Source organism: Mirounga angustirostris, unplaced genomic scaffold (assembly GCF_029215605.1).
Source record: "Mirounga angustirostris isolate CCGP_5_RB_7025 unplaced genomic scaffold, mMirAng1.0.hap1 SCAF_10, whole genome shotgun sequence".
Lineage (NCBI taxonomy): Eukaryota > Metazoa > Chordata > Mammalia > Carnivora > Phocidae > Mirounga > Mirounga angustirostris.
Genome location: NW_026991718.1, coordinates 72,097,861 through 72,114,412, shown reverse-complemented (window position 1 = coordinate 72,114,412; position 16,552 = coordinate 72,097,861). Strand labels below are relative to the sequence as shown.

General features: G+C 56.8%; 2 protein-coding genes across 3 annotated transcripts in view; one reads left to right on the top strand and one right to left on the bottom strand.

Moving 5' to 3' along the window:
- Positions 1-16,552, top strand: part of TTC7A (tetratricopeptide repeat domain 7A) — a 117,054-nt gene that overhangs the window by 88,301 nt on the left and 12,201 nt on the right. For both annotated transcript variants that reach the window (XM_045885050.3, XM_045885053.3), the window contains exons 16-19: positions 1,753-1,869; positions 5,339-5,436; positions 6,958-7,092; positions 14,680-14,882. In XM_045885050.3, coding sequence (XP_045741006.1) covers positions 1,753-1,869; positions 5,339-5,436; positions 6,958-7,092; positions 14,680-14,882 — 553 coding nt within the window. The remainder of the gene's footprint in view (positions 1-1,752; positions 1,870-5,338; positions 5,437-6,957; positions 7,093-14,679; positions 14,883-16,552) is intronic.
- The window catches only part of STPG4 (sperm-tail PG-rich repeat containing 4), a 68,029-nt gene continuing 60,469 nt past the window's right edge, over positions 8,993-16,552 (bottom strand). The window contains exon 4 of the transcript XR_010405704.1: positions 8,993-9,233. The gene's annotated coding sequence lies outside the window, so the exon portion shown is untranslated. The remainder of the gene's footprint in view (positions 9,234-16,552) is intronic.

The following is a 16,552-nucleotide window of genomic DNA, read 5'->3' as shown; positions in this document are numbered from 1 at the left end:
CTTATCTCTACCTTCCGTGCATTGAATCTGACCCACCTGATTACCACCTGTGATCACCTGATTATCTGGGCACTTTTGTCATTTTTAGCACCAGTGGTTACCTTGAAGGCTGAAATTGTGTCTTCTACTCCAGATTCCTAAAGTAGAGGCTCCTAATACTTACAGAGTGTTGGGACCCTTCGAGAATCCAGGAAGGGAGAGTAGGGATGGCAGGGCCCGTTTTCCCCAGCAGCTGCCCACCAGGATGCAGAGACCACATTCCTGCCCAGGCCTGTGAGGTCCACGCTGTGGGGACCATGCTTTCTACCCTTAGGACTTTGTAGGCCAGCTGGGCAATTCATTAGCAGATGTTTTAAGAAGGGCACAAGGCGTCCTGAGCATCTGGGAAGGTGGAATTAAGGTCAGACTTGAGGGGGGATGAACATGGAGAGGTGAGGCTGGAGGGTGGGGGGTGGGGTTCCGAGTAAGGGAGAAGGTCAGAGGGGAAAGCTCCCAATCGGAGGCTGGCCTCCCCGTACGGTGTCTGCAGCCTCAGATCACAGGATGCGCGCTGTGTGGATGCAGGACTCAGCCTCTGTGAGGGCCTGTGTGCCAGCCTCACATGGGCCAGCAGAACCACCAAGCAGCGATCAAGTACAGGGCCTGACAGTCACGTGTGTTTGTCCAACAGCGATGCCAGGATGAAAGGGTCTCACTGCTCACCACCCAGTGAGAACCAGAGTCACAGCCTTATTTGGGCCTCAGCGGCTCAGCCAAGTTCACTGCTGCCCAGGCAGCTGGTGTGCATCAGTGCGCCTGGCAGGACCCACGGTATAAAGAATGCAGGACTTCCATAGCCGTTAGTAAACCGCCACTGCCTTGAATTTCCTGAGTGTCCCCAGCTGCACTGACCCTCCCTCCCCCGGGCCCCCGTACTCCCCGACAACTAAAGGGCCAAAACCTGGCACGGCAGGATGCCCAGGGCCCCCACCCTGGTTCTGATGAGCAGTGTTCTGATGGTCTCCCTGTGTCCAGGGCAGAGAGAGGAAGTAGTCGGCCCCCCTCCTGTGGTCCTGCCTTCTGGGGGGGCCGGCCCCTTCCCTCTCCTCCCAGCCCCCATCGGGGCCACATCCCCACATCCCACACCATCCTGACCTCAGAGGACTCTCAGTTTTCTGGTTAAAAGAGACTGTGAGGTTGCTCTCTCCCTTTACAGAGCGACTGTGTTCTCAATGGTGACCGGATAGGATCTGGTGGCACTTTAATCCTATTGCACGTATAAGGGGAGCTGGCTATTTTCGGAAATCCAGTGAAGAATTCTTTGATAAAGTAGCACATGACTGTCCTCATGTATCCAGGGTCAGGAAACAGTCTGCAGTTCAACTGAGGAGATGTTAATTGAGCACTTACTGTGTGTTGCCCTTAGGGGACATTTCTTTGCCAGTTCCTTGCTTAGCTTCTTGCCTGGATTAAGAGTTGCCTTTTGGGTTTGTCTCTGGTATACAGGGCCCATTGGGGCCCTGTGGGGCGTGCAAATACAAGGATGGCTACATGTTCATTGAGGACGGTGCATACTGTGGGTGTGGGAAGGAAGAACAAACAAAGAAGACTCGTAGCCACACTTGGCAGTGCTTCAGAGGCTGGGGCAGGAGGGTCTGCGACGGGAGGCCAAGTGGATGAGGGGGACCGGCAGAATGGTGGGGCAGAATCCCTTGGGTTCTGACCTGGGAGGAAAGCCAGGCTCATGCTAACTGCTTCTGTCCCGCCCCGCAGCCTGATGTTCACCAAGGTGAAGCTGGAGCAGGTACTGAAAGGCCCGGAGGAAGCCCTCGTGACCTGCAGACAAATGCTGCGGCTGTGGCAGACGCTGTACAGCTTCTCCCAGATGGGGTGAGTGGCTGTCATCATCCCTGGGGTTGCCAGGGTGGAGGGCGGCACTGGCGGGTGGCAGCTGCCGAGGCAACAGCCCACAGCCGAGTGGCCGTGATGCCTGGGGCTGGTGACGGTATTTGAATCAGAGTGTGCTCCTTGCTGCTTCTGGGGCCTTTTACATCCGTAGGCTAATTTTAACCTTTTGACAGTCCTCTGTGAGGACAGAAAGACGCTGCTCAGGAAGCCCAAGTTCAGAGGGGTAAGAAGGAAGTCAGTATTGAGCATCTGGGTCAGGCGCTGGGATGGCCGCTCATCTTAAAACGCTGTCAGACTTTATTTTCAGCCCAGGAGGGAAACTAAGGCTCCGAGACCTTCTAGAATTTGCCAGAGTCACTCACCTGGTAAATGGTCGTGCTGGGGCTTGAACCTGGGTCCCTGAGTCCCAGCCCTTCTGAGCCCGGCGCTTCTTCCTGGCTCCATTTGGAATCTAGAAGAGGAAGAGGAAGCTGAGTTCCTGAAGGGCCTGCCCCACCTCCTCACCCCACCCCCGACTCACCCACCGTCTCCACGCATCCTGTCTCCTACCCCAGTCCCCAACCTGGGCTCCAGGTTTTTCCTGGGCCAGACTAGGCACTCTTGTCCAGGTTGAAGCTGCTGAAAGTCTTTGCTCAAATCCCCTCAGACACTGTAGCCCAAAGCAGGAAAGAGCCTTGTGCCAGGCAGGTTGCACTGCATTGTCCTGCTCCCTGGTGCTCACCCCCTCCCCTTCCCTGAAATTGCTAGCTGTGTCATCTCCCAGAAGACCCCCCTCTGGTAGATGTGTTTGCATTTTCACAGGGACTCTGGGAGCCCAGAAGGCTTTCACAGTCCCCAGAGGCATGTCTCTCTAATGGTGAAATTTACAGAGGAGGCCCCACGGTAGTCCACCGGGGTTAAAACCCTTGGGCAAAGTTGGGTCTGCCTCTCTTTGAAGGCCTTTGAAAGGCCTGGGAGATTCCAGGGCAGAGCAGGACCCAGTGAGTGGAAGCTGCCAGAAGGAGGCTCTGGGCTGAGGGACTTTTCAGAAAGGGAATGGGGAGCTGTCTGGCCACTGGGTGGTGTGTGGGTGAGGCCCAGACTCTGGTGTGAGGGGGACCTGCCCTGAGATGCTCCTTGCTCAGCCGCTCACTGGCTGCAGCCACTTGGGCAGGTCTACAGTCTGGCTCCCCTTACGGAGAGGAGCTGTCCTTGGAGGTGGCAGGAACTTTCCTCTTGGCTGGATGGTGGGTTGCCTGCTCATCCAGGTGGTCTTGGCAGGGCCCCTCTGAGCTGCGGCCCTGTCTCCCGGCATGTGGGCCCCTGCCCTGTGCCTCCCGTCCAGGCAGCAGATCTGTTCTCACAGAGCCTGGGGCTGTAGGTTCACGCTGAGGTCATTTTAAGTCACCACTCACACACTCATCTCTGATATGAGGGCCCAGTGGAGCTCCTCCTAGGTTCCCTAGGCACCTCTTTTGGGGAACCTCCCATAGCTCCCCACCCAGGGCAGGGTAGGGCTCAGCCGGGCCAGCTATCTGGAGTCAAATTGCTAGGACCAGAGGGCAGGATCCTATATCCTCTTGGCTTTCCCTGGAAGGGGGGCATTCTTTCTGAACCTGGAGCCACAGAGCAGAAACTAGGACTTGTGAAATCTGGTTTGGGGCAGCTGAGGCCAGAGGCCAGAATCCACAGCCTGAAGGTCTGGCCTACCATCCCCCCCAACCTCCCCCCCCCCCCCCCACAGTCCTTCCTCAGCTCCTCCCAGGCCAGCCCACACCCCTTCCGCCCTGCTCAGATGCCTGCCTTCGCGGAGCCTGCAGGCACCCAGCCTCTGACGCTTCAGCTCAACCCTCTTGAACTAGGTCTTTCTAAGTGCTCATCATGGACTCTCCTCCCCACCTGGCCACCGGGTTCTTCAGGGCAGGAGCGATGCTGTATGATGGCCTAGACCCAAGTGGCAAAAGGTCCCTGAGATGGGCTGTTTCCGGAGCCCTAGGGGTGTCCCTGTCGGGGGCTGGGAGGGCAGGTGGGACAAGAAGCTGTCCCACCTGCCTCCGGTACTCCTCACGGAAACCTCGTGAGACCAACTTCCCCTATTTATTACGGCACACAATAACAAGATGAGAAAACTAAGGCTTGGAATGGCTAAGTAGCTTTGCTGAGGGTCACACAGCCGAGGAGGGGTGGCCCGCGTCTCTGGCTCCTCGGCACTGAACTCTGGTGCCTCCCAGGAGTGGAGGAGGGTGGGGAGGAAAGGCACCAACCTGGGCCCACTGTGTTTTGTGGAAGGTTTCCTCTAATGTCTACAAGATGGCCGTGCACCTGCAGGCCCCAGCTCAAGCCAGTGTGAGCCCGAGTTTAAATGGGCAAGGACGGGGCCCTGGCATTCTTGGTGGGACCATCGTCTGGGCACCCCGGTGAAGGGAAGAAGCCTCTGGCCCCAGGCTGGGCTTGCCTTCTCTCCTGCCATTTCCACTTTGGCCTTCTCGAAGCTTCCCCAGTTAGCAGGTTCAAGGGCAACCCCAGAAATGGGCAGGGGTGGCTGGGGCTGTGCAGCCTTTCTGAGCTGGAGGCTCCCCCACCTCCCAGTCTGAGAAAAGAGGAACCTCTCTAGCAGTGTGGGAGCCTCAAGGACCTGGGGAGACTACCATGCTTGTTTATCTGCCACCCCAGGCACCCCCCGCCGGCTCTTTTGGGGCCACCCTGGTGACCTGAGGCAGAGCGCATCTGGGGCTTCCTTCCCTGGGGGGTGGGCTGGGGGCATTTCTGGTGGCCCATGAAGACCAGGCTTTCCTTGGGAGCCAGACCTTGGGGCCCGCACTCTGCCTGGCACTCTGCTAGACATTGTGAGGGCAGCAAAAGGCAGCAGAGACCTCCTGCTGGCCTGGGGGAGCTTCTAGCATCACGCACCTCAGAGGAGGGAGAGTTTCTGAGCCACGTTCTGCTGGCTGCATGCTGACGGAGGGCAAGGGAGGAGGCAGCCGTGCGGGGCCCCGGAGCCACAGGAGGCTGTCTGGATGGGTGAAGGGCACTGGGCTGAGTTGTAAAGGATGGAGGGTTGGGGGTGGACCAGAAGAACAGCGAGAACGTTCTTGGCAGCAGCAGCATGAGTAAATGTTAGCTGTGGGGATGAAATGTGGTGGCATTAAGGAATAGCAGGGAGACTGACAACCCCACGGGCACACAGTGGCGGGGGGGGGTGTGTGTGTGTGTGCGCGCGCGCGCGCATGCACGTGCTGGGGATTCACAGCATATCATTGTAGCTGCTAGAGTGAGCCAGATTCTAGAACCCCAAGCTTGAGCTCTGATCTGTTCTGCCACTCTGGTGGTCTCCATCCTTCCTAGTGGTCCCAGCTTTGACTCCGTTCCCAGGCCTAAACTCTCAGCCCCGGAGCCTGCCTTGCGTGAGGCTCCCTTATTCTCCCTGCCGGCCCTCCACCTCACCGGGGCCTGGCCTTACCTTGCCTTTCAGAGGCCTGGAAAAGGATGGGAGCCTCGGCGAGGGCGTCACCCTGAAGAAGCAGAGCGGCATGCACCTGACTCTGCCCGATGCCCATGACGCAGACTCCGGTAAGAACGTGCCCGTGGGCAGCTGTCCATGTGGGTCCACAGCTCACTGTCCCAGCCTGAGCAAGAACGGGGAGAGTGGCATCTGCCTGGCCTGGCCAAAACCACCCCGCTCTCAGCCAGCTGCAGCCCCAGAGCCTGGTGCTGAGGAGCTAAGGAGCTGCCGTTGGGCACCTTTCTGGCACCTTCCCACCCATCCTGGCTCTGGGGTGGAAAGTGAGCAGCTGAAGCAGGCAAGGGGCGGGGGGCGGTTGCAGAGAGGAGAGCCAGGGCGGAGGGACAGCTTTAGAGCCCAGAAACTGTCTCCCTTAGGTCTACCTATCCACCCTCCTTTAGGGTCTACCACTAAAGTGTCCTTAGTAGACAGAGTCAATTAGAAAGGAATGAGCTGAGCGTCAGTTTACAACTCTAAGCCCAGAGTGGACTATTTCAAATGAGGACTGATGAAAGCAGAAGAGCAGAGGCGCAGAAAGAACTAGTCACAGGAACAGAGTGTGAGGGAGTTGTATTTAGTGGCATTGCTTATTCGGTCCACTTCTGTGGACGTGAGCCGAGTTGCACCTTTGTCGTCCGTGATGGAGCTGACTGCCCATGCCTGGCCCGCACCTGACTTCCAGGCACATCCGAGGGCCACTGGGCTAACTGTGGAGCTGCTGACTCCAAAGAGGGAACGGTGAAGGAGGGCTTGGCGCCCTCGCAGAGAAGGGGAGACGAACCATGAACAAATGATTAGGGCTCCACGTGTGCTCGGCTCAGAAACTGAAACCATCTGTGGTGTGCCCCGAGGTCTCCTGAGTTGATTGGAGCCTTTATTGCCCCTGAGAGAGAGAGAGAGGAAAAAAAGTGCTCGCGTTTCACCTGCATGTGAAGCGTAAATGTCTATGGCTTATATATCCTGAGCAGGGACCCGAGTCACCCAGAACTGCCACGGGGCAGAGCACACAGGGTCCGGCCCGAGCCCCTGCTACTCAGGGATTTAGCACAGCGCAGCCTCAAAAGGGACCTTCCTATAGAAGAAGCAATAATACGCACCTGTGAAAACAGAAAGCAAAGAGAAGGGAGAAGAGAAAAATCCTCCAGTCTTACCACCCAGACCTTAATAATGGCCTTTCAGACCTTTTTCCCAGGCCCCTATTTCTTTCTTAGAAAAATGTGATCGTACCATTTTCCAGCTTGCTTTTTTTTCACCTAACTGTGCTGTGAGCATCCTTCGGCATCCATCTCCGTATTTCTGAGCCGTTAGTGTGATGGCCACGGGGTCTTGGATGATGATACCCACACGTATTTTGAATCACTCCCCGTTGTTGGACATGCGGGTCATTTCTGTTTTTAGTATTCCAGGCACCTTTGCCAACATTTAGGACTGTCTTCTTCAGTGATAGACTCCTAGGAGTGGGCTTGCTGCCTGGTTGCCCCTCCTAAGCTCCTCATGCCAGCCACGACTGAGGGTACAAGGAGGGCCCTTCCCAGTGCGCCCATGAGCTGGTTTGCGACTGCTCAGCCGCCTCCCCTCTTGCTCTGCAGGCTCTCGGCGGGCATCATCCATCGCAGCCTCCCGGCTGGAGGAGGCCATGTCAGAGCTGACTGTGCCCAGCTCCGTCCTGAAGCAGGGCCCCATGCAGCTGTGGACCACGCTGGAACAGATCTGGCTCCAGGCTGGTGAGTGTTCCTGGCCCCAGTGACAGAGCTGTGACCTGCCCTGGAGGAGGGTGTGTGGGGCTGTGAAGACCCCTGACAAGGCCTGCATAGACTGCAGTACTCACGGAAAGGCCTGGGGATCAGGAACCTGGAGCTCTCGTTCCACCTCTTTCTTTTTTGCTTGGCCCAAGAAGAGTCGCTTCATCTCTCTGGCTGTGGGTTTCCTTCTCCACCGCATGGGGACAGGGCCTGCCTGCCTGCCCACCCTTGGGGAGGCTCTCTGGCAGCAAATACGAATGTGAGCAGATTTGAGGAAAGACCACACAGATGGATAGCCTTCTTAGTCTCAAAGACAGGCCCTGTCCGTCCTTCTTGCCCAGCCTCTCCTGAGTAAAACTAGTTAGTAAAACTAGCTCAAGCCCCAGAGAGCTCACAGAATGGCTAGAGAAGAGGGGAGGTCTGGTGGTGTAGTTCAGCAATGGCGGAGGGCTGGTAACACCGAGGGGGCCGTTCAGGTGACAGTCCCTCTTGATAGGTAACTGGCACCGTTGCCACCATGGAATGTGAGGGTCAGTTACTGCTGGGGACACGGGCAGCTTCAGGATCACACAGGGCTGGGTTCTAATGCCAGCCCCCTACGGCCCGTCCTGATTGTGAGTAAAGCGGTCAGTGCCGTGTGGGGCACATAGTAGGTGCTCAGTGAAACTCCTCCCCTGTTTTCTTGTTACCCTGATGGGTGCCCATCTCTCCCCGGGGGCTGGCGCCTACAGCCCCCCAGGGGAGACGCAGAAGAGACTGCAGGTAGAAAGTTCCTGAGCCGAGCGGACACTGCAAGTCAGAGGCTAAAAATGGTTCACTGGGGATCTGAGGCTTCCCGCTGCCTGGATTTCACATATGGCCCCATTAGCATGCCGTACTCCCCCCCCCCCCCCCCACCCACCAGAGGTTCTGAATTTGGGGGGAGAAATTGGATCCGGATGCACAGGCTAAACAGGGAAGCATTTTAATAATGCAGACATTGCCCCAGTTAGCATATCAGGGTCCCTCAGGAGGCTAGGGATGTGTGAGGGCCCTGCTCCCCAGCCAGCTTGTTGCATCCTAAGTAGCGAGAGGAATGTTGAAACGCCAGAGGGATACAAAACAAGGCCTCTCCTTAGGCAAAGAGCCCCCTTCTTCTAACACATGGAGCCAGCATGGCTCCCAGGGGGCACACTGGAGCCCCAGCCCCCTCCATGTGCCTGGGGTAGAAGGCTGTACCCACACTGGGCCTTCACCATGTGGATCAGTAACGCGGTGATCAGATCCTGGAGTTGTGCGTTGCCTACTCTGGAGCTAGCAAGGCCTTAATTTTACTGATGCATGTTGTCTGCTACCATCAGCAAATGAACACGTGTTTGCACTTCACAAGCCTGCTTTCCATTGCTCAGGTATACAGCTTTATGCTCAGGGTGCTAGTATGTTCTGGTAACTCCAGGGATGGTTAACTCATGGCCTTCATGAAACTTGTAAGCAGGCTTGGGAATTATCAGTATAAATATGCCCTTCAGTAATTTGCACATTAGCCTTTGTTCTCTGGACATTATCCTAGATATTCAGCCCCCAGAGAACTCTGAGAACAAAATCTGAATGCTTTTTTTTTTTTAAAGATTTTATTTTATTTATTTGAGAGAGAGAGAATGAGAGAGACAGAGAGCACATGAGAGGGGGGAGGGTCAGAGGGAGAAGCAGACTCCCTGCTGAGCAGGGAGCCCAATGTGGGACTCGATCCCAGGACTCCAGGATCATGACCTGAGCCGAAGGCAGTCGCTTAACCAACTGAGCCACCCAGGCACCTGAAAATCTGAATGCTTTGAATGTGGTGCCAGGTGAGGGTTGGGCGGTGTGGCATTAGGAGACAGGTTTGGGTGTATGTGACTGATCCAAAATGGCAGTGACTTCTGCAAAGTAGACACTTTGTTGTCCTTTTGAAACAGTTCAGAGATGGTGCCCTTGACTGGGATGACAGCTCCGCTTTCCCGGTCCAGGAACCCAGGTTCTTTCCATTTTGTTGCTCCTGTTCTCCGTGGAGTGTTACTCTCACCCCTGTGACCCATCATGGCTCTTCATCACGTTCATCTTCCAAGGCATAACCAGGGAGAGTGGGAGAAGGGGACACCCCCTCTCTGTAAGGACATATTTTGAAATTTGCATACATCAGTCCCCGCCATGATCCATTGGCCAGAACTTAGTCACATGACCACACCTAGCTGCAAAGGACTCTGGGAAATGTCACTGTCCTGGTTGTCCGTATGCCTCATGAAAAATCAGGGGCTCTGTCATTATCGGAGAAAGGGAGAAGAGACTGAGGGACAGCCACCACAGCCCGAAAGGGAAGTAAAGTGTCCCAAGTTTTCCCTTCCGAGCATGGGAGGATTCCGGAGCAGTCTGCACACCATAAGCCGTCAGCATCAGCAGCAAGCATGTGCCTAGCACTTACTGAATGAAGGGCTGCCAGGACCAAATCACCGAGGCAAAAATTTTTCCCTAACCTCACCCCCAATCTGACCCAGGCTGAGAGTATCGTCACCAGCATCCCCACCCCCATCCACCCCGCCTAATGATTCCAGCAGCTGCAGCCAATGTGCAGAAAGGAAGAACATCCTCCTTTTTCATTTTGGAAGGAGCTCGTCCCCCAGCTTTTGTTCAGGATAAATTACACCCCGGGCTGTTGCGGCTCCATCAGTAACCCCCCTTGGTTTGGGAAATGGTATCCTTCCTCTCCCAACTCTTCTCCTCCTGTCCTCTCCAGGCCTTCACCCATTCCAGTCAGATGTGACAAGCATCACAGGGGGGCTTCCCCTTGAGAGATGAGTTCCGGGAATGTTGCCTCTTTGACAGCGGGTCTGTGTGACAATGGGAGAGGCACAAGGCCTCACAGATGTCCCCACATCCTGCGTGTTGAGAGGTGCCTTTTGGAAGAGCAAGATGGCCCACCTCCCTCTCTCACTGCAGCTCATGTCTCTGGGAGCTAACAGTGTGCTGGGGGGAGGGAGATAGATGTAGGGAAGGGTTCCCCTGTCCTGGAGGACCAGGGGATTCCTAGGCGGCCATGGGCTTTCACTCAGTCAGGGGAAGTTGGCCTGAGTCTCAGCTTCCAAATGGCAGATTCACAGTATCTGGGCACTGGGCACAGAGCTCCAGCTGCTAAACAGATGCATCAAGCACAAGCCAGTACACCCCCTGGTCCGGGCTGAATCTGTGCCCAGCAGGCCTGTAAGATAGGCACCTTTGCCCAAGGCATCTCAGAACGGGGACCACCTGTGGGACAGTCCTCAGGAGGCCCTGGGCACTGGTAGGTAAAAGCTGCCCAGCTGTGAGCTGCGCAGACTGGGGAACTGGGATGGGGTGGCCAGGGCCGTGTCTAAAGATCATCTTCATTATAAAATTACAGTCAAGGGAGGGGCACTTGTGTGGCTCAGTCAGACATTAAAGTGTCCGACCTTTGATTTCGGCTCAGGTCCTGATCCTCAGGGTTGTGAGATCGAGCCCCGTGTCAGCTCAGCCTGGGCATGGAACCTGCTTGAGATTCTCTCTCTCCCTCTCCCTCTGCCCTTCCCCCACCCCTTCTCTCTCTCTCTCTCTCTCTCCCCCTCCAAAAGAAAAAAAAAAAAAAGAATACAGTCACGGGAGAAGCTTTGCCTTGCCCGTGGTCCTGCATGCTCCTTTTGTGCTTTTGTTCCCTCATCTCTCATCCCTTTCTTTATCTTTCCTCACGCTCCCCTCTGTCCCAACTCCCCACCCTTCTCCCTCCTGCCTTCTGTGCCTTCTTCCCACGTCCCCTCTTCCCTTGCTCTGGCTTTTTCTTCTTCCCTCCTCTGCCGGCACTCCCTGCTCCCAGCTGCCGAGTCACTGAGGAGATCACTCGGGGACGGGAAGTTGCGAGCGCAGGCCCTGCAGCCTTGACTCCCTGTGGCCTGGGGAAAATCGGGCCCCTCTCTGAGTCCCTAGGTGGGGGGGTCTCAGACCACCTGCAGAATGGCTTTAGACCTTCTAATTCTCTGTTATTCTCTTGGTTCCCTGGCCGCCTCTCTCACTCCTTCCTTGTCCGCCTCTCTTCCTTCTCCTTTATTCTGGGTGTCCGTATGTCCTGAAGGTCTGCTCCATGGGGAGGACGCTTGTGTCCTTTAGGGGGCAGTTCTGGTGATCCCCTCTGGGGTTCAAGGCTAGCTAAGGGCCTAACCTTAACTTCTTTCCTGAGCTTCTCCCTGAGGTGTCTCTGCTTTTAGCCTGGGTGCCCCTCCTTTCTGAGGTCTCATGGAAGGTCTCTAGGAAGCACCTCTCACGTGGGGAGGCCCCTGAAAGATGGTAGACCTGACCCTGGGCCCTCCCTCATCCTGCCCCTCAGCTCAGGAGGAGCCCCCGGAGCAAGGTCCTCCCTGCCAAGAGGGTGTGCAAATAGCCCATGAAGAGTGAGTTCATCCCCCAACCTGGGGGTGGGGTGGGGCCTGGCTCTGGCAGAAAGACTGGAACCGGCTCTGGGTGCAGGGTTAGATCAGGATGCCTCAGAAAAAAATAATAAAAGGGACTGTTGCAAAGCTCCAGGGAACAGATGTTTTCCATCTGGAGCTTGCCGAGAGAAGCGCAGAGGGGGGCGGGTGGAGAGAGATGGACGGAAGAGGGAGAAAAGCTGAGACACAGAGGCAGGAGGGGAGGTCATGGGTAGGCAGACAGAAGATGAGAGAAGTGGGGAAATCGGGATGGAGGGAGAGAGAAGGCGCTGAGGGGATGGGAGAGGGGCCCTCGACACTGGGGACAGCAAGGTCTGTTTGCCGGGGTGGTGGCCCGGGCTGTGAGAATTCAAGCAAAGTCCAGTAACAGGGAGCAGGCCTCCAGCCCTGGCCGGAGAGGAGGCCGGGATGGGTGGGTACCTGGGGGCCCCAGCAGTCAAGACTGGGAGGTCTAGAAATCGGGGTAGTGGACAGGCACGGTGCCACATGCGGGGCTCCTGCTGTAGCCGAGGCTTCCTGTCTGGGGAGCACCATGTTTGGTAAAATAATTGCCCAGGGACGGTGAGGCTAGGAAGAAGGGGTGCACTGCAGCCCCCAGACCTGTGGGCCCAGCTGCAGGTCAGGGGCCCCGCCCTGGAGGCCGAGCATGCCCGGGACTGTGCAAGGCGGCCAGGAGCCCTCAGGAGACCTCACTTCTCTGGCTCTGTTCTGTGTCATCTGGTTTCCTGCCTAACTGGTAATGAAGTCCATCAGACCAGAGCAGCCCTACCTATTTTTCCGGGCATGTTCTCTGGTGTGTGGCCAGCCCAACAAGGCCCAGGGCCCCGAGGAAAGAGGGAGGTGGGGATCCCTGTAATTGAAATCTGTTGATATGAAGGCACTGTGAGGAGTCCCCAAGGGAGAGGCCAGAAACAGCCTCCAGAGACAGAGACTCAGAAGACAGGCTGGCAAGTTGTAAACAGCTTAATGAGCCACGGTAGGAGCAGGCCGGCAGGTGGGCCGGAGCTGGGGCAGGCCTGCTGGACAAGGGCCAGGGGAGTGGAGGGCCTAGCCTCTGAGCTGAGCTCCTGGTGGTAGAGGAAGCGTCCTCCCTGCCCCAACACTCACACGACACACTTCCTTCTGCTTCTCCCCTCGCCTCCGGTGACCCTGGGGAGTTCGGTCACGGTGGAGCCCAGCCCTCTGGGTTGGCACAGCCTCCCTTCTCTCTGTCAGTCCAGCTGCCCCTGCACCTTCAGGCCCCAGCTCAAATGTTGCCTCCTCCAGGAAGACTTCCCTGACCACACCAGCACAGCTGACCTGACCCCTTCGGAATTGGCACGTGTCACTCCATTGCCTTGGCTCACTCCAGCAGTTTGGTTGCTCAGCTGTCCCACCTCTCCCCACCTCCACTCTTTCTCCTGGGAGGACCAGGCACATGGTCAGTACCTAATAGTTGCACACTGGACCCTCAGTTATGAAGGCAGCCTGCTCAGAGCCCCAAGCAGCAGCTCCAGAAGGAAACAACAGCAGAGCAGAGGAGAGCCTAGGCCGAGCTACACAAACCCCTGAGCTCGGGCCAGCCCTCCCTGCAAGGCCCTGGCTCAAAGCCCACCCTTCCTGGCCTCACCTTCCCGTGCTTTCTGCCTTGGGACTGTGCCGCTCAGCCTGTTTACGGGGACAAGAGCCTGCATTTTTCTCTGGCCTGATCATGGGGGCCTGGCTCCTCTGTGTTTACTTAATTCTTCCAAATTCTCATCTCCACCAGAGAAAAAGAGTTCCCTTGCTCAAAGGCCTCTGTAGTATTATAGGATGGGGCAAGCTACTTGATTACACAATGAACCTTAGGCAACATTCATGCTGACTGCCCCAAGTGCCGTGTGCTGTAGTCAAGGCCTTAGGCTTCCTTCCTGCTGCTTGTCGGAACAGGAAGACGTGGTGCCTGGGTCTGGCTTTCCACTTCTTTCTGGGAGCTTCTTTTGGGATGTCTGTTACCCACCCGCCCTAGACCTCACCTGAATTAGTGTGACCTCAGCCCTTGGCCAGTGCTAGGAACAGCTCTTGGCAGAGTCACAAGCCAGGCTCTGCGTGCCCTTCTGTGCTCCCATCTGTGCACGGGCACCAGCCCCCGGAGGGGCAGCCGAGCCCAGGGCTGCCACCAGAGGAAGGCTGAGTGGGCCATGAGGCTGAGCTGCCAGCCCAGCCAGCCTGTTTCTAAAAAGTGCGTGCTGTGGGCGTGTACCTGTGCAGCACGGATCTGAGATGTGCCCTTACGTGGGCGGGCCTGGGATCGAAGATGGCCCCATTGATCTGGGGGAAGAAGGCAAACTGGTTGTGGGACAGGTCTTCCCAGCTTGTTGGTGAGAGGCATGGGCATCCCTCATTCTCTCGGTGCAGCAGAAAGCCCTGGGCTTCGGAGGGAGGCTGGAGCTGCGCTGGGAGTCCAGCGCTGCCTTGCCTCTTTCTATGGAGGGACTGGAGTGAGGATCCCCGCCCCCACCCCCCCCAGCTTGGTTTGTTAGTGCAGAGCCCTAAGAGCACCTGCTGGGAGGAGTAAATGAGAGAAGACACTTGGCAGAAGCAGGCCTTGGCCCACTGTCCATCTCCAGGAGCGTGGGCTGTTTGGGAGCGCACGCCTGCCTCATCCTGATCAGCCTCCATCCCCCACTCCCAGCCTCACGGTCGTCAGGTGGGGGGACACTGCAGAAAGCCACCTGACCTTTATGGATACCACCCGTGCCCCCACTGCCGGGCTTGGAAGTCAGCCTGATGCCAACCCCGGGCCCACAGCTGACTCTCCCTGTGGCCTTAGGCAACTTCCCTATTGTCTCTGTGCCCACTGACCCCCTCCCTGAAGCAGGGTAATAAACGTGCTTGGTGTGCTGGCTTTCGGGAATGTCAGCGGACATGGCTGTGCGAAGCGGGTAGCACGGTGCCTGACGCCGAGCGGGCACTTGGAAACCGTTACCCGCTGTTGCCCCAACAGCCCGGAGCCAGCGGGGCCCATGCCGTGACTCCAGGGATGGTTCCTATCACCTGAGACCCTCCAGCTCTGGGGTCTGATGGTCGGATGCGGGGAGGGGGCCTCTGCCTCTGACTTTTCCTACCACTCTCACCTCCCACTGTCCTTCTGGTTTCGCAGCTGAGCTGTTCATGGAGCAGCGACACCTCAAGGAAGCGGGTTTCTGCATCCAGGAGGCGGCGGGCCTCTTCCCCACCTCGCACTCGGTACTCTACATGCGGGGCCGGCTAGCCGAGATGAAGGGCAGTTTGGAGGAGGCCAAGCAGCTGTACAAGGAGGCGCTCACGGTGAACCCCGATGGCGTGCGCATCATGCATAGCCTGGTGAGTCAGCCCCTGGCCCCCGAAAAAGGCCTCGGGGCCCTCCTCCTCTCCCACCCCCTCCACTGCGTGTGCCCTGGTGTCTGGCGGGGAGGTGGCCTCCTCCCTGCTCTGCTGGGAGAGACAACTGGCTTGTCGAGGCAGGCCATTCCCCTTCAATCAGAGCCTGCCTGAGTTGATGAAAAAATCTAGGATGGGTTGATATTCTTTGTGACTTCCCTTTTGCTCTAAGCTTCTGTAAAGCAGTGGAACCCCAAAGGGATTCCTCATCAGATCCTTGCCCTGGACACTCTAGGCAAAATGCTCTGCTTTCTGGGAGTCCCCGGGCCCTCCATGCTCACTGGGCTACCTCTCCCACTTCGGAGGAGCTCCGTGCCTCTTTGGTGGCATTCAGGGGATGTCATGGGCTGGGCTGTCATGTCAGGCCTGACTTGAGCACACATGGAAAATGGCCCCTGGTGGGGGTGGGTAAGAGGACCCAGCAGCGCCAGTCCTGGGACATGGCACTCAGGACTTGGGTGCCCAGAGCTCAGTGACTTTCTGTGGAAGGTCTGGAGGCTGGGAGCGGGATGCTGGTGTTCTTGGCTTGGCCTTGCCATTCTCTTTCTCAGTGATCGTGAGCAAGTCGGCCCCCTTCTCTGAACCCCGGTTTGACTTATCTGTGCAATGGGGATTCTCTGGTGCATTTACTGAATACCTGCTCTAACAGCTGGTATAGTAAGTAGACCGGCGAGATAACCGTTTTTCCTTTACTTCCTTAGCTACTTTTATTTATTTATTTCTTCCTTCACTGCTTTCAAAAAGCAGCTCATCAGGATAAACGTAATGCTCGGAAAGTGTACAGGCCTGCGTCGACACAGTGATTTTTGAAGTATAATTTAGGAGCACCCCATTAGCGACACGGTCTTCCCCTGTCAGGGTGCAGGTCCCACCTCAGACGCCCCCGCCCCCTGCCATGAGCACTCCCTGAGGGGAGCACCCATGAGGACGTCACCAACATTGGCCACATGCAGAGCACTGAGGGGGCAGAATGATTCCAGATGGCTGCAGGGTTATCATTGCCAAAAGGGGTCTGATTCCTTCTCGAGGAGAAGCCACAGGGAGTTCGATTTCCGCTCAGTGTCAGGAACAGTACAGCTCTCAGAATAGGACAAGTACAGACTCAGGAGTTGTCTGGTGAGGACGTCGCCAAGAGAATGGAAATCCCACTTGGGGGAGGAGCTGGGCCAGGTCATCTTTATAAGGTCATTCCCAACCCCAAGAACCCCTGAAAACAGATTAGAGACTCCCCGCTCAGCTACTCTTCCTGCTGCCTGATTTCTTAAAGGATTTCTACCTCGGGCCCATGTGAATGTTCCGCGTCAGCTGAAGACAGCCCACGCGGTGACGTCACACCCTGGCCCGCGTTCCCCTCCACATGGCTGTGTGTTGCCTTGCAGTCTGCTCAGCAAATGTTTGGTTTTTTGCAAGCACATCCTCCTTCCTCCCGTAATTCAGACATTAGCTCCTGTGATAAATGCCTCCCTGGAGGTCACATCCAGAAACCTGATCAGGGTGGTGGGAGGGAGGATGTGGGCTGTGTCGTTAGGCCTGCGGCCAGGCAGTGATGTCTACCTTCCCCTGCGCTCGCGGATTGGAGCCCGCCGTCTCAGTCCCTAAAACCCGATGAAGTC